The sequence below is a fragment of the Limanda limanda genome, chromosome 7 (assembly GCF_963576545.1).
Source record: "Limanda limanda chromosome 7, fLimLim1.1, whole genome shotgun sequence".
NCBI lineage: Eukaryota > Metazoa > Chordata > Actinopteri > Pleuronectiformes > Pleuronectidae > Limanda > Limanda limanda.
The window spans coordinates 5,225,313-5,243,430 of record NC_083642.1 but is presented as its reverse complement, the minus strand read 5'-3'; the positions used below and the strand labels follow the sequence as shown (position 1 = coordinate 5,243,430).

At 46.0% G+C, this 18,118-nt stretch overlaps 1 protein-coding gene across 1 annotated transcript; it reads right to left on the bottom strand.

The window, feature by feature from the left end:
• Positions 1 to 1,585: 1,585 nt before the first annotated feature.
• Positions 1,586 to 17,565, bottom strand: cd34 (CD34 molecule). The gene is made up of 8 exons (XM_061074733.1): positions 17,380 to 17,565; positions 7,436 to 7,516; positions 6,949 to 7,268; positions 6,762 to 6,839; positions 5,022 to 5,133; positions 4,850 to 4,902; positions 4,552 to 4,704; positions 1,586 to 2,901 (listed from the first exon to the last, which is right to left on the bottom strand). The coding sequence occupies exons 1-8, from the start codon at positions 17,459 to 17,461 to the stop codon at positions 2,707 to 2,709; spliced, it is 1,074 nt and encodes a 357-aa protein (XP_060930716.1). The 5' UTR covers positions 17,462 to 17,565; the 3' UTR covers positions 1,586 to 2,706.
• Positions 17,566 to 18,118: the final 553 nt, after the last annotated feature.

Here is an 18,118-nt window from a genome sequence, read left to right as displayed (position 1 = left end):
GGTGGGAATTTAAAGGGTCCAAATTACAAATCATTTAACTCTAAAGAAGGGCTGTGCAATACATGCTGCCATTTGTTACACATAGCTTTTCTTAGCCTGTATATTGGGGTCATAGCTTTGCAGATGTTAAGTTACTTCCTTCCATCGTTGTGATTCTTTTCTATGAAGGTAAAAACTTCTGCTGAATAAACAGCAGCTATTGCAACAAGTAACAACACTTGCTTTACTTCATAGGGACTCGTTCTTCATCATAGAGTTATTCCAGTGATAAAAGCTCATAGTGAGGCCTCTCCATAATCCACATATCTTCATGTTGGTGTTAATGTTTATTGTCGTTGCTCTGAGCAGATTCCACAGATGGTGGCAGTGGTTGGTGACCATCCAATAACCCAATGATTACATGGTTCAGACAACTAACAGTACTGCTGAGCACAAAGCCAACTTTTGGAGAATTTAAGGGGAAATGTACAAATGCAGCTCGACGAAATGTGCATTTTGTGTGTTTCTGAAAGACAAAGAAAAACAATAGTTTTGCCGGGGGTGTCTTGACTCAATGAACTGAAACAAAGAAGAAATATCTTTACTATGCTAAAGAAGAACTTTGATGCACATGTCCAATTTGATCTACACCCATGAATTATTCTCTCGGAGATCTGTGAAAATGTGGCTACAAAAAGACCTTGTACAATCCTGTTGTAACAAACAAACAAACAAATGGACAGAGGTAGGAAATGTGCATGACTTGATACTTTGAGGGGTAAATGTGAAAATATGGATGTTTTTTCTGTGTGACTTTAACCTTTGAGTTCAACAGAGGGGAGAGAGGAGCACTTGATACCCTCACGTCGGTTAGGGGCTGTGTAGAGTAAGATGATCGTAGCTGAGGAGTCACATCACAGAGTTCAAGGTCAAATAGGTTGCAAATACCAGGTGTGCACAACAGATCATACAGTAACATTCACGTCCAAAGGGATTTACACCGTTTAAATTTGAACTGTGGAGAAGCTGCCTGGTCTCAGATTATAGATGACGGCATTCGACTCAATGTATTTATGTGTATATTATTTCGCTTCTTGAGCAGTTGTGACGACGGGAAAGTTTCACGCGGCCGCTGAATGGCCTCGAGGAAATATTTTCCAGGGGCAGGGTGGGAATTCATATCAGGCCGGATCTCGTGATGAAGGAGCGGGTGTGGATCGATGGGAAATGAACTCGGTCACGCTGTCATGTACATGTGGACGGTGAGAGGATGAAAACTTAAATATACAAGGTGATGGATGAGTGAGTGGACGCTGCAGTGACATGGAGCTCGTAAAGCGTGTGGAGGAAAGGCAGCTGGGGGATGTTTTCACTGCCCCACCCACGCCAGGCAAACTAACTGTGTGAAGTGATGTCATTACTACTGCTTATCCAAACCAGCTGTGTGACCTTATGGGCTGTGTGGGATTTAAATTCCAGGCGTATGTATTTATGCACGTTTGACTCTTTCGTTTTTTTATGATGGATGTTTTCTTTTTGAATAAAAACGAGGCTGGGACAAAAAAAAAAAAAGACAGTTCATCAAAAGTTGTTTACTTTTTAATTTTCTTTATTTTTTTTCATGTTAAATCAAATTTAAACCGCAGGGTGCGAAGAACAATGACATAATCACACTGGAATGTTAGCAATGAAAAGCAAAAATGACATTTTTCCTTTGGTGCTTTCCTCCCTGGTTTGTCTGAGTTTATAAGGCAGAGGAAAGAAAAACAATCTGACTTCAGCCACAAGATGCTTGTTTCTCGCCGTCGTAGCACCTGAGCATCTTTGTGTTTGACCCGGATCGAACATGGTGAAGGTGCCACAGAGTCCAATGTTATAGTACAACACAAGCTATGAAATGAAAAATTCTTTGGGCACATGATAATGAAACGTACACAGAATACAAACCAGACAGAGTCACCATTCTATACACACTGATCAAGAGTATACTGAGAGTAAAAAGAGCTTATACAGGATATTTAAAAAGAGAATAACACTGACAATGGATGAGCTTCGCGTTAACTTTGTGATCTCGCTTCACTTTGCAGTAGCAGATTGGTGAATTCATTAAAACTCGGTGAGCCGTCACTCCACTTATTTTACAAAAATTGTAAACATTCAAGTCGCTCCACATCAGTCATGCACACAGTTCATACAGTGAGCAGAAGAGAAAAGCTGTGTAGATCCATGTTTAGATATTTACAGTACAGATGCAAGTACATGTTGACCCACACACACGTGCAGGATTTGCCACACGCACACATTCGCACACATCATTAACTCAAACAGACGAACAGGACGAGAGCCCGATGGGGTTTCTCTCTGAGAAGCTTTCAAGGCACCGTGGTTTTGTTTCCTGTCAATCTGTCCGTCTGTCGAGGCTTTTCACTAAACCGAGGAACAATTTCATTCGCGAGCTCATTCTGTTTTTCCTAATCGAGGGTTTTGGTTGAAGCTTGGAAGCTGACGACGAGCACGAGACCCCCTGCTGGGTGTCGACAGCACGTGAATGTGACTCCAGAAGTTGCAGTCGTCGTGGGAACCAGTGTTGATTAACGCGAGACTACACAACCCTGAGCTGCTGTTCTCCCCAAAAAAAGGAGGTGTTCATGTGTTGATGGGGATTTGTGTTTGTTGAGGGGGGGGGGTTGGGGTGGTTCCTGGGCTGCCATTCGTCGGTCGTCCACTTCACAGCTCGGTGTCGGCCGTCTTGGCGGTGGAGTGGCCGTTGGTGGGAGGGGGAGCGGGCTCGGTCTTGGGGGCCTCGGGGGTCTCTCCGTTCTCGCTGGGTTTCTCCTGAGTTTCTGGAGGGGGGTTGAGGGGGGCCACAGACACAAGGGTGTTCCCCTGGTTCTCCTGATCCACGGGATAGGCCTCCTCCGCCTACAAATACAGAGCAGATCCAGAAACTCGTTATGGAAAGACTGGATGTAAAAAATACCTGCATATCATTATCACTTCACTGACCCTTCACTATGGATCTAGATGAAAAGTTTAGGATATCAATATCTAGTGTGTGTAATGACAATGTCAGTTCAAATCTCCATCTTTAATAGAACAAAGATCTTTATACATCGGATCACTTCATTAATGTGAGATGCTACCGGCAAAACCAATGTTTTTGAGACTTTTTGCTACAGAAAACATCCAAAATACACACGTAGGTGTTTATCCATTCCTGGACCAGCAGATTCAAGAAGAGCTTCATCCCTGCGGCTGTCACCCTGCTGAACTCTGCACCACAGCGATAGCAGCCCCCCCCCCCACACACACCTTTTCCACTGACTATACTTCCCCCCTCCACCCTGGCTTGGACTGCCACACACCTTCCTCCAACCACTGAACATTTGTACATTTGCACTGACTGTTACTTTTTTTACTACTGTATATCCCGCCTATAGTGTATTCATATTTATATATTTTTATCCTGCTCATAGTGTATTCATCGTTCTTATATCATACAATTCCTCTAAATACTGTAATATTCCATATATATATTTCTTACTGTACAGATCTTATCTATTAACATTTTCACTGTAATATGCACAATACTCTGCACTTTAACTGCCTTTCTTGCACTTCTGGTTAGATGCTAAACTGCATTTCGTTGTATAAGTACTTGTACAGTGCAATGACAATAAAGTTGAATCTATCTATCTATATCTTTTATGTTACGATACATCTGTAGATTTCCCTTTAATTCCCCAAAACTTAGCATTGTACCCAACATGCAGTCCTGTGAGTGTTGTCTGCAACATGCATCATCGCAGGTGTCACGGTAAAACTCCCTCCTGCACAAAAATCTTGACTCTTAACAATTTCCTTTGTGTTTTCTACAGATATAAATAATAAAACATTTATTGGGTATTAATAAATCAGCAACTCTTACATTTAAACTTTTAAGACCAAACAATAACTCTCGACATGTAAGATATAAACCTTCAAAGGTTGGTCGGTAAAATAATCTGAAGATGACAGAGTTGATTTATTGATCAGATACAGTTCTGCACACAGATGCATCCTTTAACACCCCCCCCCCCCCCCCACTGTTCCTCAGAAGCTCCCATGTCCTCTAATGTGGTCGCCGTCATGTGATATTGAGAGTGGCGCAGAGAAACAGCTGCGGGATGAAACAACAAGCTCTGCAGATGAATAAGGCAGCGGCGAGGAGGGTGTGGGTCTTTGGATGCAACACACACACTCAGCCTATTCTCTCTGATAGCTGTCCAGCAACCTTCCCTGATTAAAACACTGACAGGAACTGATTCAGAAGTGAGGGAATCGACCTGTTTTGAGTCCAGCTGCAGGGAGACGTGAACCTCACCCCAAAAAAAATCTATGCAGTGTTGCAGGATCTATAACTACAACACATGCAAGTCCCACAGATGTTACTTCAGAACCAGTTTAGATGAAGAGAAATCAGAAATCATTGGCTGAACCATCTACCAAGTCAGTACCTCGGCTACATCGGGCGACATGCAGTGCAATACTTTGTACGTTGACTCTTAACACAACAAGAGAAAACCTTCTCACCAGCCTCACTCCCTTGGGGTCGGCCCTGCGTGGGCATTTCAAGTAACCGACAGTGATGGCGATGGCAGAGAGCAGACCGGTGACCAGAACCCCGACGAACACGGAGGAGCCTGACGATGATGATGATGGGGTCTCAATGCCTGTCACACCCAGCTGAGAACAACATGGAAAAGATGAAATCGTGGTCAGTAGAAGGAGGTTGGTAAATTCCCCAGTGGAGAATTAATGTTGATTGAGAAATAACCCAGGTTATAATAAACTAGAGTTAATTTCACTCATCATCTGGTGCTTATCTTACATTTTCTTTCAGACTTTCACTCTGGAGAGCTTCAGCCAATGTTCCCGGCTTAGCTGCAGGGGTAACAAGCATTAGAAATAGATCAGTGCTGATGCAAAACCCGATCCAAAACCAAAGAACAACAAATACGTTTTACAAGTTCATGGTCATATACTGTTTCATCAGTACTCACCATCTTTACTGGTCACCAGCATGATGCTGTCGTCTTGGAAGATTTCTAGATTGCAGGGTTCGGCCTCGCACCAGCCTGCAGGGTTCTCCCGAATAATACCTTTGGATGCCTCCTATGAGAAAGGATGGAAGAAGATGAGAGTTCAATGCAAACTGCACTTGTACAATCAAAAACTGTCTGGATAAACCTAGAGGCGCAATAACGTGAGATGCGTATTATAATATAGTTAATTTTCCCTATTTTGAAAAACTTAATTCACTGATTGTAGAAAATAATAAAGGAGCTCAACTCAAAACTTGCAAGCAAATTAAACTTTGGTGTTCCTGACCATCAGTGCACTTAAGCCTTCGTGTGCGTAATGGAGACAAAAAGCAGTCGGATGGAAAACTTGCTGACCACACCTTCTTTTTCCCCACCTTCACCCTGAACTATGATATCACCCCATTGCACAACGTTACGCTTTGTGATCTGGGAACGTGCTTTTCATTTTCTGTAATGCGATCCAGACAGCTCCCAGTGATCCCACAGGACCGCCATGAGCAAACCCCCGAATCCTCAGTTAGTTGGGAGTGGACCCGCAGCTGGACTCCGCTGTAACGTCCTGATCGGTGAGGAAGGGCGGAAGACTCGAACAGATCACTCCCCTGGATCCTCTTCGCTCGTCCATCTGTCTGAGTCACTTGTGACCCATCATACGCTGCTCATCTTACTCTCAGGAATCTCATACTCACAGGAGTTGACCTTACGTGGCTCCGACAACTGGAGTCAGACAAGTTCACGGCAGCAAATTTAAAGCTTCAACAACACAAAGGTCTAATGCGACACTGAAATACTCCTGAATGCATTTTGAACAACCTTGCATCGTTGTTGCTTTGTTAACTGTGTTCCAGCTCTTTCATTCAGCCATCCACTCGTTTTTTGAACTAATCAACATCTGGCTCAGGCCTCTGGCACAGCGCGCCCATGTTTAGTTTCAGGCCGAGCCGGACAGATGACTTCTGCAGCTGGTCCCGGCTCGGTGGATGTTACAATAAGGACCCAAATGGAGGCTAATGTAAAGTATGCAGACCTGGCTCTGACCTGGACCGGCTTTGACACAATTAGGATTTAACAGTGCAAAGAGAAAACTATAAATGTGTCATAAAACGGCTCCAAATACGACATTTTCTAGACAGGCTGATATCTAACTCCTCGTCTTCCTCTTGGGGCAAAACCTGAAAAACACCTATTTTAGTAGTGAAAGCGTTTCGCCTTATAAAAGAAAAAAATCACTATATGAAACCACACCCTTGCAGTTCCTCCTCTGGCCCTAAGGACCTCGGAGCAGGAGAGGAAACGTTAGTCGTCCTCTTCATTTATCTCCTGCCAGGAACACAGTCTCCAGATTTACAACGCCCGAGGAATGTCTGAGAAAAGGTCTGCCTTTATCAGGGGCTGTATTTCCAACTGTGGCTCTTTAAAGGCACATTAATCTCATTCACTCTGGGGGTGATACAGGTCCCTGTAAGAAAAGAATGTGTCACTAGATGTTGCCGGATTACTTTGGATCAGTGGATTACTTTGATACCGGAGATGGTCTCAGCTCCCAGTTCACTGAGGTTGTAAATGTTGTGGGGATTAATCTCAGCGGGTCGTTGGTTCGATACCGCCGGCGTTTGGCAGTGGCGCAGGATCCTGCTGTCGTGTTGGTGGCAGATTGAAATCTTACTTTTACAAGTCATAGTGTAGAGATGAACTCACGCAATTTATCGTCACTACCACGGCCCTGACGGCGTTGCTCGGTGTGATGTCATCTTTTCCAACGCACTTCACCTCAGGCTGTGGAGACAGATCGATGAAGGAGTTCAGGAGAAGACAGTGAATGTGGAATGTTGCGTCCATTAAAATAGAAAGGCAGCGTTTGAACATTGCACAGGCAGGTACTCACCACCATCAACTTAACGCCACTAGAGACACCAGCGGCTGCATCTATCCGGTTGTTGCTGCCGGGGGGGGCCACGGTCGTCCCTGAGGCGTCCCCATCCATCTTGTCTGGAATAATTGGAATGGTTATAATAGTTGCTGGGAATGGGTTATCTGCAGGAACCACAGAGGCTGCAGGGTCTTGACCTCCTGCAGTCGGGGCAGCGGAGGCGTCTGGAGCGGCAGCATCTGGAGCGGCAGCATCTGGAGCGGCAGCATCTGGAGTGGCAGCATCTGGAGCGGCAGCATCGGTCGCAGCAGCATCGGTCGCGGCAGCATCGGTGGCTACAAACACAATCCACCGGACAAGGACGTTATACACGGGAACATAGTGGTTGGGAAGTATGACATGTGAAGGTGTCCGTCACTAGATTTAGGAAAATCGGAATTTTGAAAATAACTTCTCAAAATAGCCACTGCTAATCTCAAATCTCATTTATCAAGGCTCCTACCAGCGTTGGCGCCGGCGGTGGAGTCGGCTGCAGACGTGACCTCGGGTGCTATTGTTGAGTCATCTTGACATATCACCTCATCTGCAAGGAATGGAGAGAGGGAGGGTGGGGGAGGGAGAGGGAGAGGGAGAGAAAGAGAGAGAGAGAGAGAGGGAGCAACATTAACACTTTCAAATTCATCTGATGAATCAAAGCTCTTTGATGATCTGCTCGGTATAGCAACACTTTTTGTTCCAGGATTTGAAAAGTCAGACACTGTGACCCCCCCCCCCCCCCCAATCAAACTGAACAGTCACAAGACAAACATCTTATAACTCTATGATATCTTTTGTCCTACTTCAATTTAGGGGATAATCCTGCTCATGTTCAAGTATTGGGATTAAACAGTAGCTCCTATAATTTCGGTCTTATGCATGTGAATCTGCAGAATCTGTTGTTAAGGGACAAGATTTGGCGGCTTGAAGCCCTTGAGCAGGTTTCGCTTGGCGGCAGGTATTGGAGAGCAAGAGAGGAAGGATCATATTGAATGAAACACATCAGCTTTTGGCTTTTTAGTGATGACGTCTAGACCAAGAATCCAGAATCCACTAGATGGACTATTAAGGTTAAATATGGGAAAGAATAACAATCCTAGAATACCAGCACCTTCTCTGAATCCGAGCGATTCAATTTCTTCTTAAGTAATAAAATGTTTGGTATTTGGGGATGGAATTTAAAGCACACACTCTTTGGAATGGGGGCTGAGAGTTGGTTTGAACAGCTTGGCCGTGCCCAACCTGAAGATGGCAAAACCTATTAGCATGTGTGTTTGCTAACTAGTGGTCACACATGGGCTAATTCTCACCGTCTGCACCCTATGCAAATAAACTGCTCCATCAAAAGGTCACGGCCTTTTCACTCCACATTCGTCCTCTGGGGAAAATCGTGTTTCTGTAATAATACTGGGATTAAGTTGGGTGGCGCTAAACACCTCTCTGACCTAGCAAAGGTATAAGAATAGGAATCCTGACCTATATCCTGATGCATGTAATAAAAACTCTTACTATACAAGCGATCCCTCCTCTCCTGATCTCACTGCCGAAGTCGTATCACCGTGTTCAGGCCCAGACTGGCATCAGAAGTAGAGAGAGCTAAAGTTCTTCCGACGCTAACAAGGCCTAGAACCCTTAAAACCATTTCATCCTCTCCAATCACCTCTCAGCACTCTCCACTTTAACATCGAACCAAAACTATGCTGATCTGTTCGGTGCACCACGCTCATTATTTGGTTGCAGGTGAATTATGTAACTGTGTCGGATTTAGATTGCTTAGCCTGTATTTGAAATCCTGTAAACATAAAAGGCTTTAAATGGAATAAGTTCCTTGATGGCCAGCATCATATTATGTGTTCCAACAGGCATCAATTTAATTTGATCAACTGCGATTTGATCCATTTAATCTTTAGGTAAAAAATTAATATCTTTATTCTTGTAAGAAGTGGTTTTATCTGGACAGTCGGATCAAATGGCTCAACAATGTCCAAGGCTGCTTGTGTTCTGTAGTTTATCTGACAGGAGATAAATCCATTAAATGTAATTGACTTCAGTTTCCACATCACAGAATTTACCCAATACCTCTTCTTTTAAGGCTCTTCACTGTCGATATGCTCATGGCTACACATGCACATGGACAGACACACACCATATACACACTTTAACCCTGCTGAGACTCTGCACTATGCAATCAGAGGTCTATACACAGCCACGCTCCACCACTGTGGACACAGTCACCTCAGACAGCTGTGTCAGAAATCCAGTTGTTTCCAGTCCGGCCCCTCGGCATCAGCACGAGGCCTCCGGACCTCTTGTCTCAACACAAACGCAGAACACACACACACACACACACACACACACACACACACACACACACACACACACACACACACACACACACACACACACACACACACACACACACACACACACACACACACACACACACTCCTGCTCAATAAACACAACCTCTGTCTCTCTGCAGAAAGCAACACGGCTCAGTCTGTAGACTAGATGCAACCGCTGAGTGCAAGTAAATCCTGCTCCTCACTCCTGTCTCCACTCCTGGGCATCATCCAGTGGGTTTCCTTCCCAGGCTGTCCTCCTTGGAGCGCTCAGCCTGGGTGTTCCAGGCCTGGACGTGGTGTGTGGTGTGTGGTGAGCAGCCGGTGCCAGATGTAGAGAACTAAATCGGTTAAAGAGGGGATATGACTCGGGCCCAGATCTGAGAGTAACAGATCTGATGCTGCATTCTTTTGCCCGGAGTCGGATGAGGCCAAAAACAAATATAGGGCAAGATGAATGCAAAATATTTAATTGGCAAATTGCGCCTGTGATTTGGTTTATGTAGAACATTAAGAATGTTTTCTTTTTCTGATTTAATCTAAGTGTTGCTGGGATGAGTTGCAGTTGCTCTTCACCATGGGAATGTAAAACACTGAAAAAGTCAGTTACACGATACACCGGGTCTTTAAAATAAACCAGACCCTTGTCAGGAACTTCACACTGTACATATACGTCTAGATTTTATGGAGAAACAAGCGTGCATTGCACATCATCACTCATTCCTTGAATTCCAGAATACAGAATGTGGTGGTCCACGCTGATAAATCACATTATGAGGCTGAGAGATGAAGTCAAACACATACAGATGTCAGGTTTCCTGGGTTAAACTGCATCGGGAGTTGAAATCGTATACATTTCCAAGATGTTGAGACTACAGTGGGAGAGCAGGGGGGGGGGAACTGTTTCTAATCATCAATTCATATAATGAAGTCGATAGGAAATCATTTGGTTCTGTTTCCCTCCAGAAAACCTCTTTTCAACTGTCCTCCAACTCTAAATTCATTCACCGATCCGCAGCACGCACAGGGCGGCTGCGGATCAGGACTTTGAGATGGTCGTCCACTAACCAGAGGGTCGGTGGTTCGATCCCTGAAACCCATTCTGAAGTGTCCTTGAGCAAGAGACCCAAGATGCTGTCTGTTTATGAATGTTTTGAATGATGGAGAAACTAAATAGAAAAGGTCCTGCGTGTAGAAGAACTGTGTGAATGTGACTTGTGCTTTGAGTGGATGATAAGACTGGAGAAGCACAACATAAATACAGTCGACACTACACACACACACACACACACACACACACACACACACACACACACACACACACACACACACACACACACACACACAAGGCCTACGTAGCTGACACGTGTGCGAGGCCAAAACAAGGAAAAACACACATCATTGGGAACATTAAATTTGGGCAGCTGTTACTCACAGCATGAAGAAATTAATGAGGTAATTTTTGTTGATCTCAGTGAAGCTTTATTTGAGTTTCAGGTCCAACTCTGCAGGACACAGCCTGATCTCCTGCCCTGGTGTCTGAGGAAGACAGAGATCTCAAGAAAACAACACAACCTCTGTGATTGTCGGACCTTTCCTGACCTCCCTGACTTTCTGCTGCTGCCTGTTCTCTGGTAAGTAAACTGTTATCATAACCTCCAAAAGGCGACGGCTGCACCCACACAAATAAAACTCTCTTTCTCTCTCTCGGTTTTGGCCTTTGAAAGGATTGGGGATTTTCTTTTCGTGCCGCTGGCGCCTGTGGTGATGCAGTTTGAAATCAGCGAGTTCATTTTCTGCAGATTTTTCATATCACAGCCCAACAGATTGTGTGAGTGTGTGCTCACGTCAGATATCATCTGTGTCGCTCAGATTTATGTGAGTACATGGCAGCAAAAGCAAACAGTGTCACCCCTGATTACCCGGGGGCAGTAGGAGGGTGTGAGCCGGGGACAGAAGTCCGTCACTTGTGGTGTTTTAAAGTGGAGGCCTGCTTCCTCTCTGGGGACACTGGGGCGGAGTCCCGATGAGCTGGGGAGCCACGCAGCTGCTGTGAAGTCTCCTCGGGGAACTCCGGCCATCCCTCCCTGCACATGTGCTGCACAGGCACAGAGCTGTCAGACCGCTGACATCATGCGTGAGGAGGGAGAGCTTCGACTCCGAATCCTGGGACTCGCTTTCGACCTCCACCCAGACCGCTGAGAAAACAACTTGGCTGTGGTGACGGGACCCGCCCTGCTGCCGTCGCATATCCACGACCTCCAAGTACAGACGTCCACAGAAGAAATAATAATTCACTCATAGCAGCTATAACAAAAGATGAGCTTTAGACAGCAAGTAAAGAAATAATGATAATCCGTTATTCCATGAAATGATAATAAAGGCGAACAGTGATCATTGCTTCTGTCAAGAGCCCAAGATGAAGTCCAACTCAGAGTGAGTAAAGCAGCAAATCTTCATCTATTGCAAAAGTGTTTGTGTTGATAAACTTATAATGTCCTTAAGACTAAAACACCAGTTCCTGCAATCACACAAACACCATCCACCAAGTGAAGCCACAGAGAACAAACCCACTTCACTTCTACTTCCTCCTCCAGTGACAATGTGTTCCACTCGGGTTCCTGAACATGAGAACTATTTTGGTTTCTGAGCAGACGAGTGGCAGGACTTGACCCTTTCCACCCGGCCCACACCCCTGGTGTTTCTTAACAAAACATGGGAGATCATTTTGAAAACAGCACAAGAGGAATTAACAAACAGATCTGGAATGTTATTCATGCACAGCCTATAACAGGATGTGGCTGTAACAGCACACGACGTGCAGTGACCTCTGCAGAGGTCAACACGCTGAGGGCGGCAGATAACATGCACCGGCGCTGGAACACGGACCCACGGCTAAGAGACTGCACGGCTCTGGAGTCGAGTGATTAAGTTTCTGTCTTTCCTTAATGCACCACTTCAAAAACCCAAATAGAGGGAAAAGGGAGAATGAAATGGTAACATTATGATGGATAGCAGCTACCGACCATTGTTTTTATTCAACCCCTAATTTCAGTCATTAAAATAGTTTTAGCAGGGCCGTGAAACTTAAAACCTGTTTCCAAAACACTCCATCCATTTTGTTAGCAGATCAGAAAGTGGAACCACCAGCTGCTCCCTCCCTGACTCAGAACCAGGCCCGGGCTCCAGCAGCAGATGTCCATGGACGGATTCCAGCTGCCTGTTTTTACACGAGACCGTGTGGGGAGAGGTTGTAAAAGGATATAAAAAAAACGATAGAGTCCGAAACAATCTGGTTCTGATACGACTGAGGCCAGGGAGACGAAGTGGGAGTGGGGGGCGGATTGAGAAATAACACCAATAATCAAACTCTGCAGTTTCCCTCTGCACGGAATCACACCCGCTGTGTGTCTCCACATGCGTCCACACACAGTGTGAATGGACGTCGTGTCAAAAAAACAGTCTTGTGTTTTCAATTAAGATGCTTGGCTGCAACAACACGGCTTTTTACTGAACATGAATTACCGGGAGCAATTATTCTGGCAGTCAAAAGGCCTCAGTCAAGGCTCATTAAGTGCTTTTATTCCCCAGGGGATCCACTATCCACCCCCCCCGCTCCATAAAGACAGCCCTGTCTGGGTATCCAACGTGCACTCAAGTGCCTTTCTGCGTCGATTGCTCCCTGAATGTTTGGCAATCGCAGAATCCCGGGATCAATCACGGAGGATCACTGAGCTGCTGCTGTAGTTTGAGTTCTGAGCCAGTGTGAAAACGCAGGGATGAGACGAGAAGCTTCACAAGGAACACACACTTCTGTCTCATAGGGCCGAGCAGGGATATCTGCAGGTTCTCGGCCCGGACGCTGCTTGTGCTGCCAAATTTTTTGAGAGAATGAAGGAGAATTGGGAGGAGAAGGCGACTTTCCCCTTCCTCCCCTCTCCTCCTCCCCCCCGTCCTCTTTACTGGTAAAACCAAACAGCTGTAAAATTGCAGCGGGGTGCCAAGGGAACAAGGAACAATAAGCTCCACCAGAACAGCAGTAATTGGACGAGTTAGATCTGAATGCGAGCGGCGTCTGCTTTCCATTAAGATTGTTCCACTAGGTAAATATTGTTGCTCCACGATCGGTTTCTCAGTCAACTCCTTTTCCTGGATGATCATTTAGTTTTGTGGCGTCGCCGTTTCTTTTTGTTTTTCTTATCGTGAATGTGTTTTCTTTGGAATGGAGTCGGATTCAAATGAAGATAAGTCAGAAAGGAGAGCGTCCTCCCCTCTCGCTGTTTCACGCTGATGAGATAACTAAACTTGTCACGTGCATCGTGGGGATCATGTGTCTTGAGAATATTTGAGTGATTCAGCTGCAGACTCGCTCGTCGGCGGTTGGACAGAACACAGGCTCCGGGTTTAATTACTCTGAGAGCTCACGTGGCCCCAGTGGACACACACCCGCGCTGACATAAGAGCGCTATCTGCCAAGGCTTACATAGAAGAGACCCACGCCCTCCAACAGATGACGTGAATCAAACTTCATCACAGCTCGGGACTGAAGGAATGCCGGTCAATAGCTGAGGGCCCCTGAGAGAGAGAGAGAGAGAGAGAGAGAGTGGCAATATTGTGCGCTTGTTTGCGTTGGCAGGGCGAAGCCGTCTGAGGAAACAAAGATCTGTGCCCTGGCAAGCTGGATTCTACTCTCTCTGTTCATCTTCTTGGTACAAAATCCAATCAGCGTTGAGGATTTATGACATTCTGTGCATGACGTGCATCGATCAAGCGAGAGCAAAACAAAAGAGAATCTACTGAGCTCTGACTCGAGGGTTAATGTGGTTTATTGTAACAGCGATTGTCACAGCTCGTTCTGCTCCGCCCCGAGGCCTCTGACTTCATCACAGAGAAGCTTTGCAGACGACGGATGAAACCAGCGAGACGAGATGTTTTTCTCCGTCTCCAGAGCAGATTCGAAGGCCCGGGTTTTCCCCTGGAAACCTTGAGAGAGGGAGCGAGAGAGAAGGAGAGGGCGGGAGAGAGAGAGAGAGAGACGGCTTCGAGCATACTCCAAGACGCATTGCATGACATCATCCAACATCGCAGTGCGTGCCCATTTCGCTGCTACATATTTGCACGAATGCATAACTCCTGAGAGACGGCCATGGGAAGCTGGGGCCAAAAACCAAGTCTGTGTTTGCCAGAGAGAGAGAGTCCGGGAGATCGGCCTGCTCCTATGAGACCAGGAGGTTTGCTCCGATAAACAAGAGTCAGACACGTTCACCAATCAGGTGCATCAGAGGCTCTGGTCTCATGCATCCTGCCTTCACATCCACTCTGCTGTCCTCCTGCTCCTGTTTGTATGAATCCCTGTTTTCTGCTGATACGTTCTGCAGCTGCAGATGCTACAGATGTTATTGAGTGAGCTGTAGATGCACACAACACAGACGTGTGAGGTCGGTGTGTGATGTCAGCTCGCCTGTGATTCTGGTTCAGATCGGTTCTCCGTCTGGACAAGTGCTACATCCAAAGCCTCTGTGAAATGAGTTTGCTGTTTTCTATGGTTTATATTAGGAGTCCGCGATGTGAGGAAATATATCATTTGAAAAATTCAAAACGTCACCATTTCAGATTGGGCTCCATTATTTATTTGACACATTCTTTACAGCAGTTGTTGCAGAATTGTGTTTGTTGATTTGTGTTCTTCTGCACAACATGGAGGCCGGCAGGGAAAGTGTATGATGGTAACACAAACAAACACGACATGGACTTAAATAAAAACTACTCCACAGACCAAACTAGACTCAAACTAACATCTGTTACCACAGATATGGATCAGGTCCATATCAGTAAGGAGTCTTTGAATGAGAGTCATAGTCAAGTGATCACAACAAAGATGGATGGAGATACGGCCCCTATTTACAGATGTGTAGGATTTACTTCCATTGTATTAGAAAGGCTTGTATCGGAGGAAGTTAGATTCCTCACTTCTTAGGGAACTATTTCATTACTTTGCACCATCAAGGTTCTTACACTGAAATTGAACAATTACAATAAAAAAACTGGAAAATGGGGCCAGGGCTCGTGGACAAAGAGTCTTCTTCATTTGAACAAGACGGTCATAATGAAGCGTGAAACATTAAAACTGTCTGTGTCCTTGTCTGCGAATGTGGACGTCACCAGACCTCTGACCCATATACAGTCACATAGTCCTATATTGTAAAAATCAGTCCATGAGGAGACAGAGCGTCTCTTGTGACTCGGCTGCTGGTGCAAAATGTTCCAAACACCAAAAACAGAAATAGACCAGGAGGTATAAAGATAAAGAGGCCTGATCTAGATCCAGGAAATCGTTACGAGCAATAAACTGAGACAAAACTTCTCTCAGAGCCAAATGTGGCCGAGCCCCTGCAGATTCACGCTGCCACGCCGGTTGGACACAAGTGTCAACAGTGTGGCAGGAGCATGTGAGCGGGGGGGCGGCTTCTGGATGTGGTAAATAATTGAGGATGATTCGACGCACACGAGACAACACACTTGCGGAATTCTTAAAGGGCAAATCAGAAGCTGCTAAAATCCAAATCCGGGGTGAAAGGCTCGGCCAGGGAAGGATACTATTTCGAGTTTCTATTAAAAAGAGGAAAACAACACAACTACGCCTGATTGGCTGGGGGGGCAGGGGTGTGTCATAGGGTCATATTTGTCTGCTTTACAGACAACAACAGTGGTAAACAAAGAACACAGGTGAGATTTAAAATGTTGTTCCTGTATCGTGGCTTTAATGTCTTAGAGGGGAGGAGCCTGGAGTAATTAGATTTCCATGTAAATCTAATTACCATCTGTGAAGCTGCCGATGCGCCGTGCCTGTTAATCGTGCACGCTGCTACGAACATGTTCCGCCATCTCATGATCTTTTCCCTCTCGGAGTAAACCCCGGGTTATTTTCATCGGTGTGGAACACTTCCAAGGTCACTCCTGACATTTACCGCACCTCTGCAGAAGTCGTTAGCAGGAGCAGTCCAGCTTTACAACCAGCGAGGAAGCAACACTGCCCGAGCCACACATCACCCTGCAATTAGCACCAGGCCTCGAGACTGCCCCAGTGCGTCCACTCACATCCACGTGATTACACACACACACACCTACACACACACACACACACACACACACACACACACACACACACACACACACACACACACACACCTACACACACACACACACACACACACACACACACACACACACACACACACACACACACACACACACACACACACACACACACACCTACACACACACACACACACACACACACACACACACACACACACACACACACACACACACCTACACACACACACACACACACACACACACACACACACACACACACACACACACACACACACACACACACACACACTCACATAATTACTGTTTGCACGTTTGTAGGCAGATGTTTACAGATGCAACAACAATCTTTACAACTCACCAGAGATACAGTCATGTTCAGAATAGAATGCAACACAAAGAACCAATCGGACCCTATTCGTAGTAAAGAATACAGTGATGAATTTTTTTGGGAATTCGTGCGCGTGTGTGTGTGTGTGTGTGTGTGTGTGTGTGTGTGTGTGTATGTGTGTGTGTATTCAAACACATGTTAGCTCCACCCAGGTGCACTGCAGGATGTAAAACATAATTATTCTCAACTGCAACTTTCCACTGGTGAACATGCCCCTTTGTGTGTCTGCAGCTGCGCCCCCCCCCCCCCCGTGAACCGTTCCTCTCTGCATCTGTCTGCACCCTCATGGCTAAACACATCAAAGCAGCCCCACCCCCACCCCCCCAACAAGTGTGAGTATAGAGTCTTGAGTCCATAATGTCAACGATTTTTTTAAACGAAAGCAGCAAAATTCCGAGTGTCGTGAGGAAATGAAATGAAATGAAAGTTTCATTCACAGCCTTGATGCCCCAGAAAAACTGTTTTTTTTTTAACTTGAAGTATTCCACAAATTCCACAAGCAACACAAGTGTGGAGAACACAATCAGGATAGCACAGTTTAGTGATGTGAAGAGTACTCACTGCTGAGCAGCAGAGCGCAGACCACCAGGACCCCCGCCATCCTCCTCCACAGCCGGGTCATTCTCCACATGGACGCAGCCATCCTCTCTGGTGGGAAGGTGTGCGAGAGCAAAGGAGTGTTGGTGAGTAACGGGTGAGTGAGTGAGAGAGTGGGAGGGGGGGGAGTTGGTTGGGAGTTTCCTGTGAGGTCTGAGTGAGCGGGACAGTCAAGCAGGATAAAGCGTGGCTTGTGTTCTGTTGCTCTTTATATGGTCCCACTCCTTCACCCTCTCTCTCCCTCTCTCTCTCTCTCTCTCTCTCTTTCCACACCCCTTCTCTAACTGCTTTTCCCCCCAAAGCTTTCCTCCCATGTCCTTGTGCACACACACATGTGGGCACCAGAATGACGACGGCGGCGGCGGCGGGTGAAGCTGCACATCTGGCCCGATGCCTTATCTGTTTCCTGGAGAAACCGCCGGTTCTCCTTTCCCGGACGTTTGCAGGATTTGTTGCAAACGGCTTCTGTGGTCGCACGTCAGGAAGTGTCAAGGGATGATGTTGTAGACGAGGTACAAGTACAAGGTATTTCCTACTGGTGTGTCTTTGAGGAGAGAGCGCACCGGCTCAGTGTAACGTCAAAACACATTTTAAACCTGGAGGGTTCTCAGGAGAGTGATCACCTCGGCAAAGGCTCCTGGTAGATTTCTCTTAATTAATCAACATCCACGAACTATTCAGGCACAATGTTGAAGTAAGGGAA

Coding starts and splice junctions, on each gene's coding strand:
- cd34 (XM_061074733.1), bottom strand. CDS start 17,461: ATGGCTGCGTCCATGTGGAGAATGACCCGGCTGTGGAGGAGGATGGCG. Junction 7,269..7,435: donor CACCGCCGGCGCCAACGCTG/GTAGGAGCCTTG, acceptor TTGTGTTTGTAG/CCACCGATGCTGCCGCGACC. Junction 6,840..6,948: donor GTGGCGTTAAGTTGATGGTG/GTGAGTACCTGC, acceptor CTGTCTCCACAG/CCTGAGGTGAAGTGCGTTGG.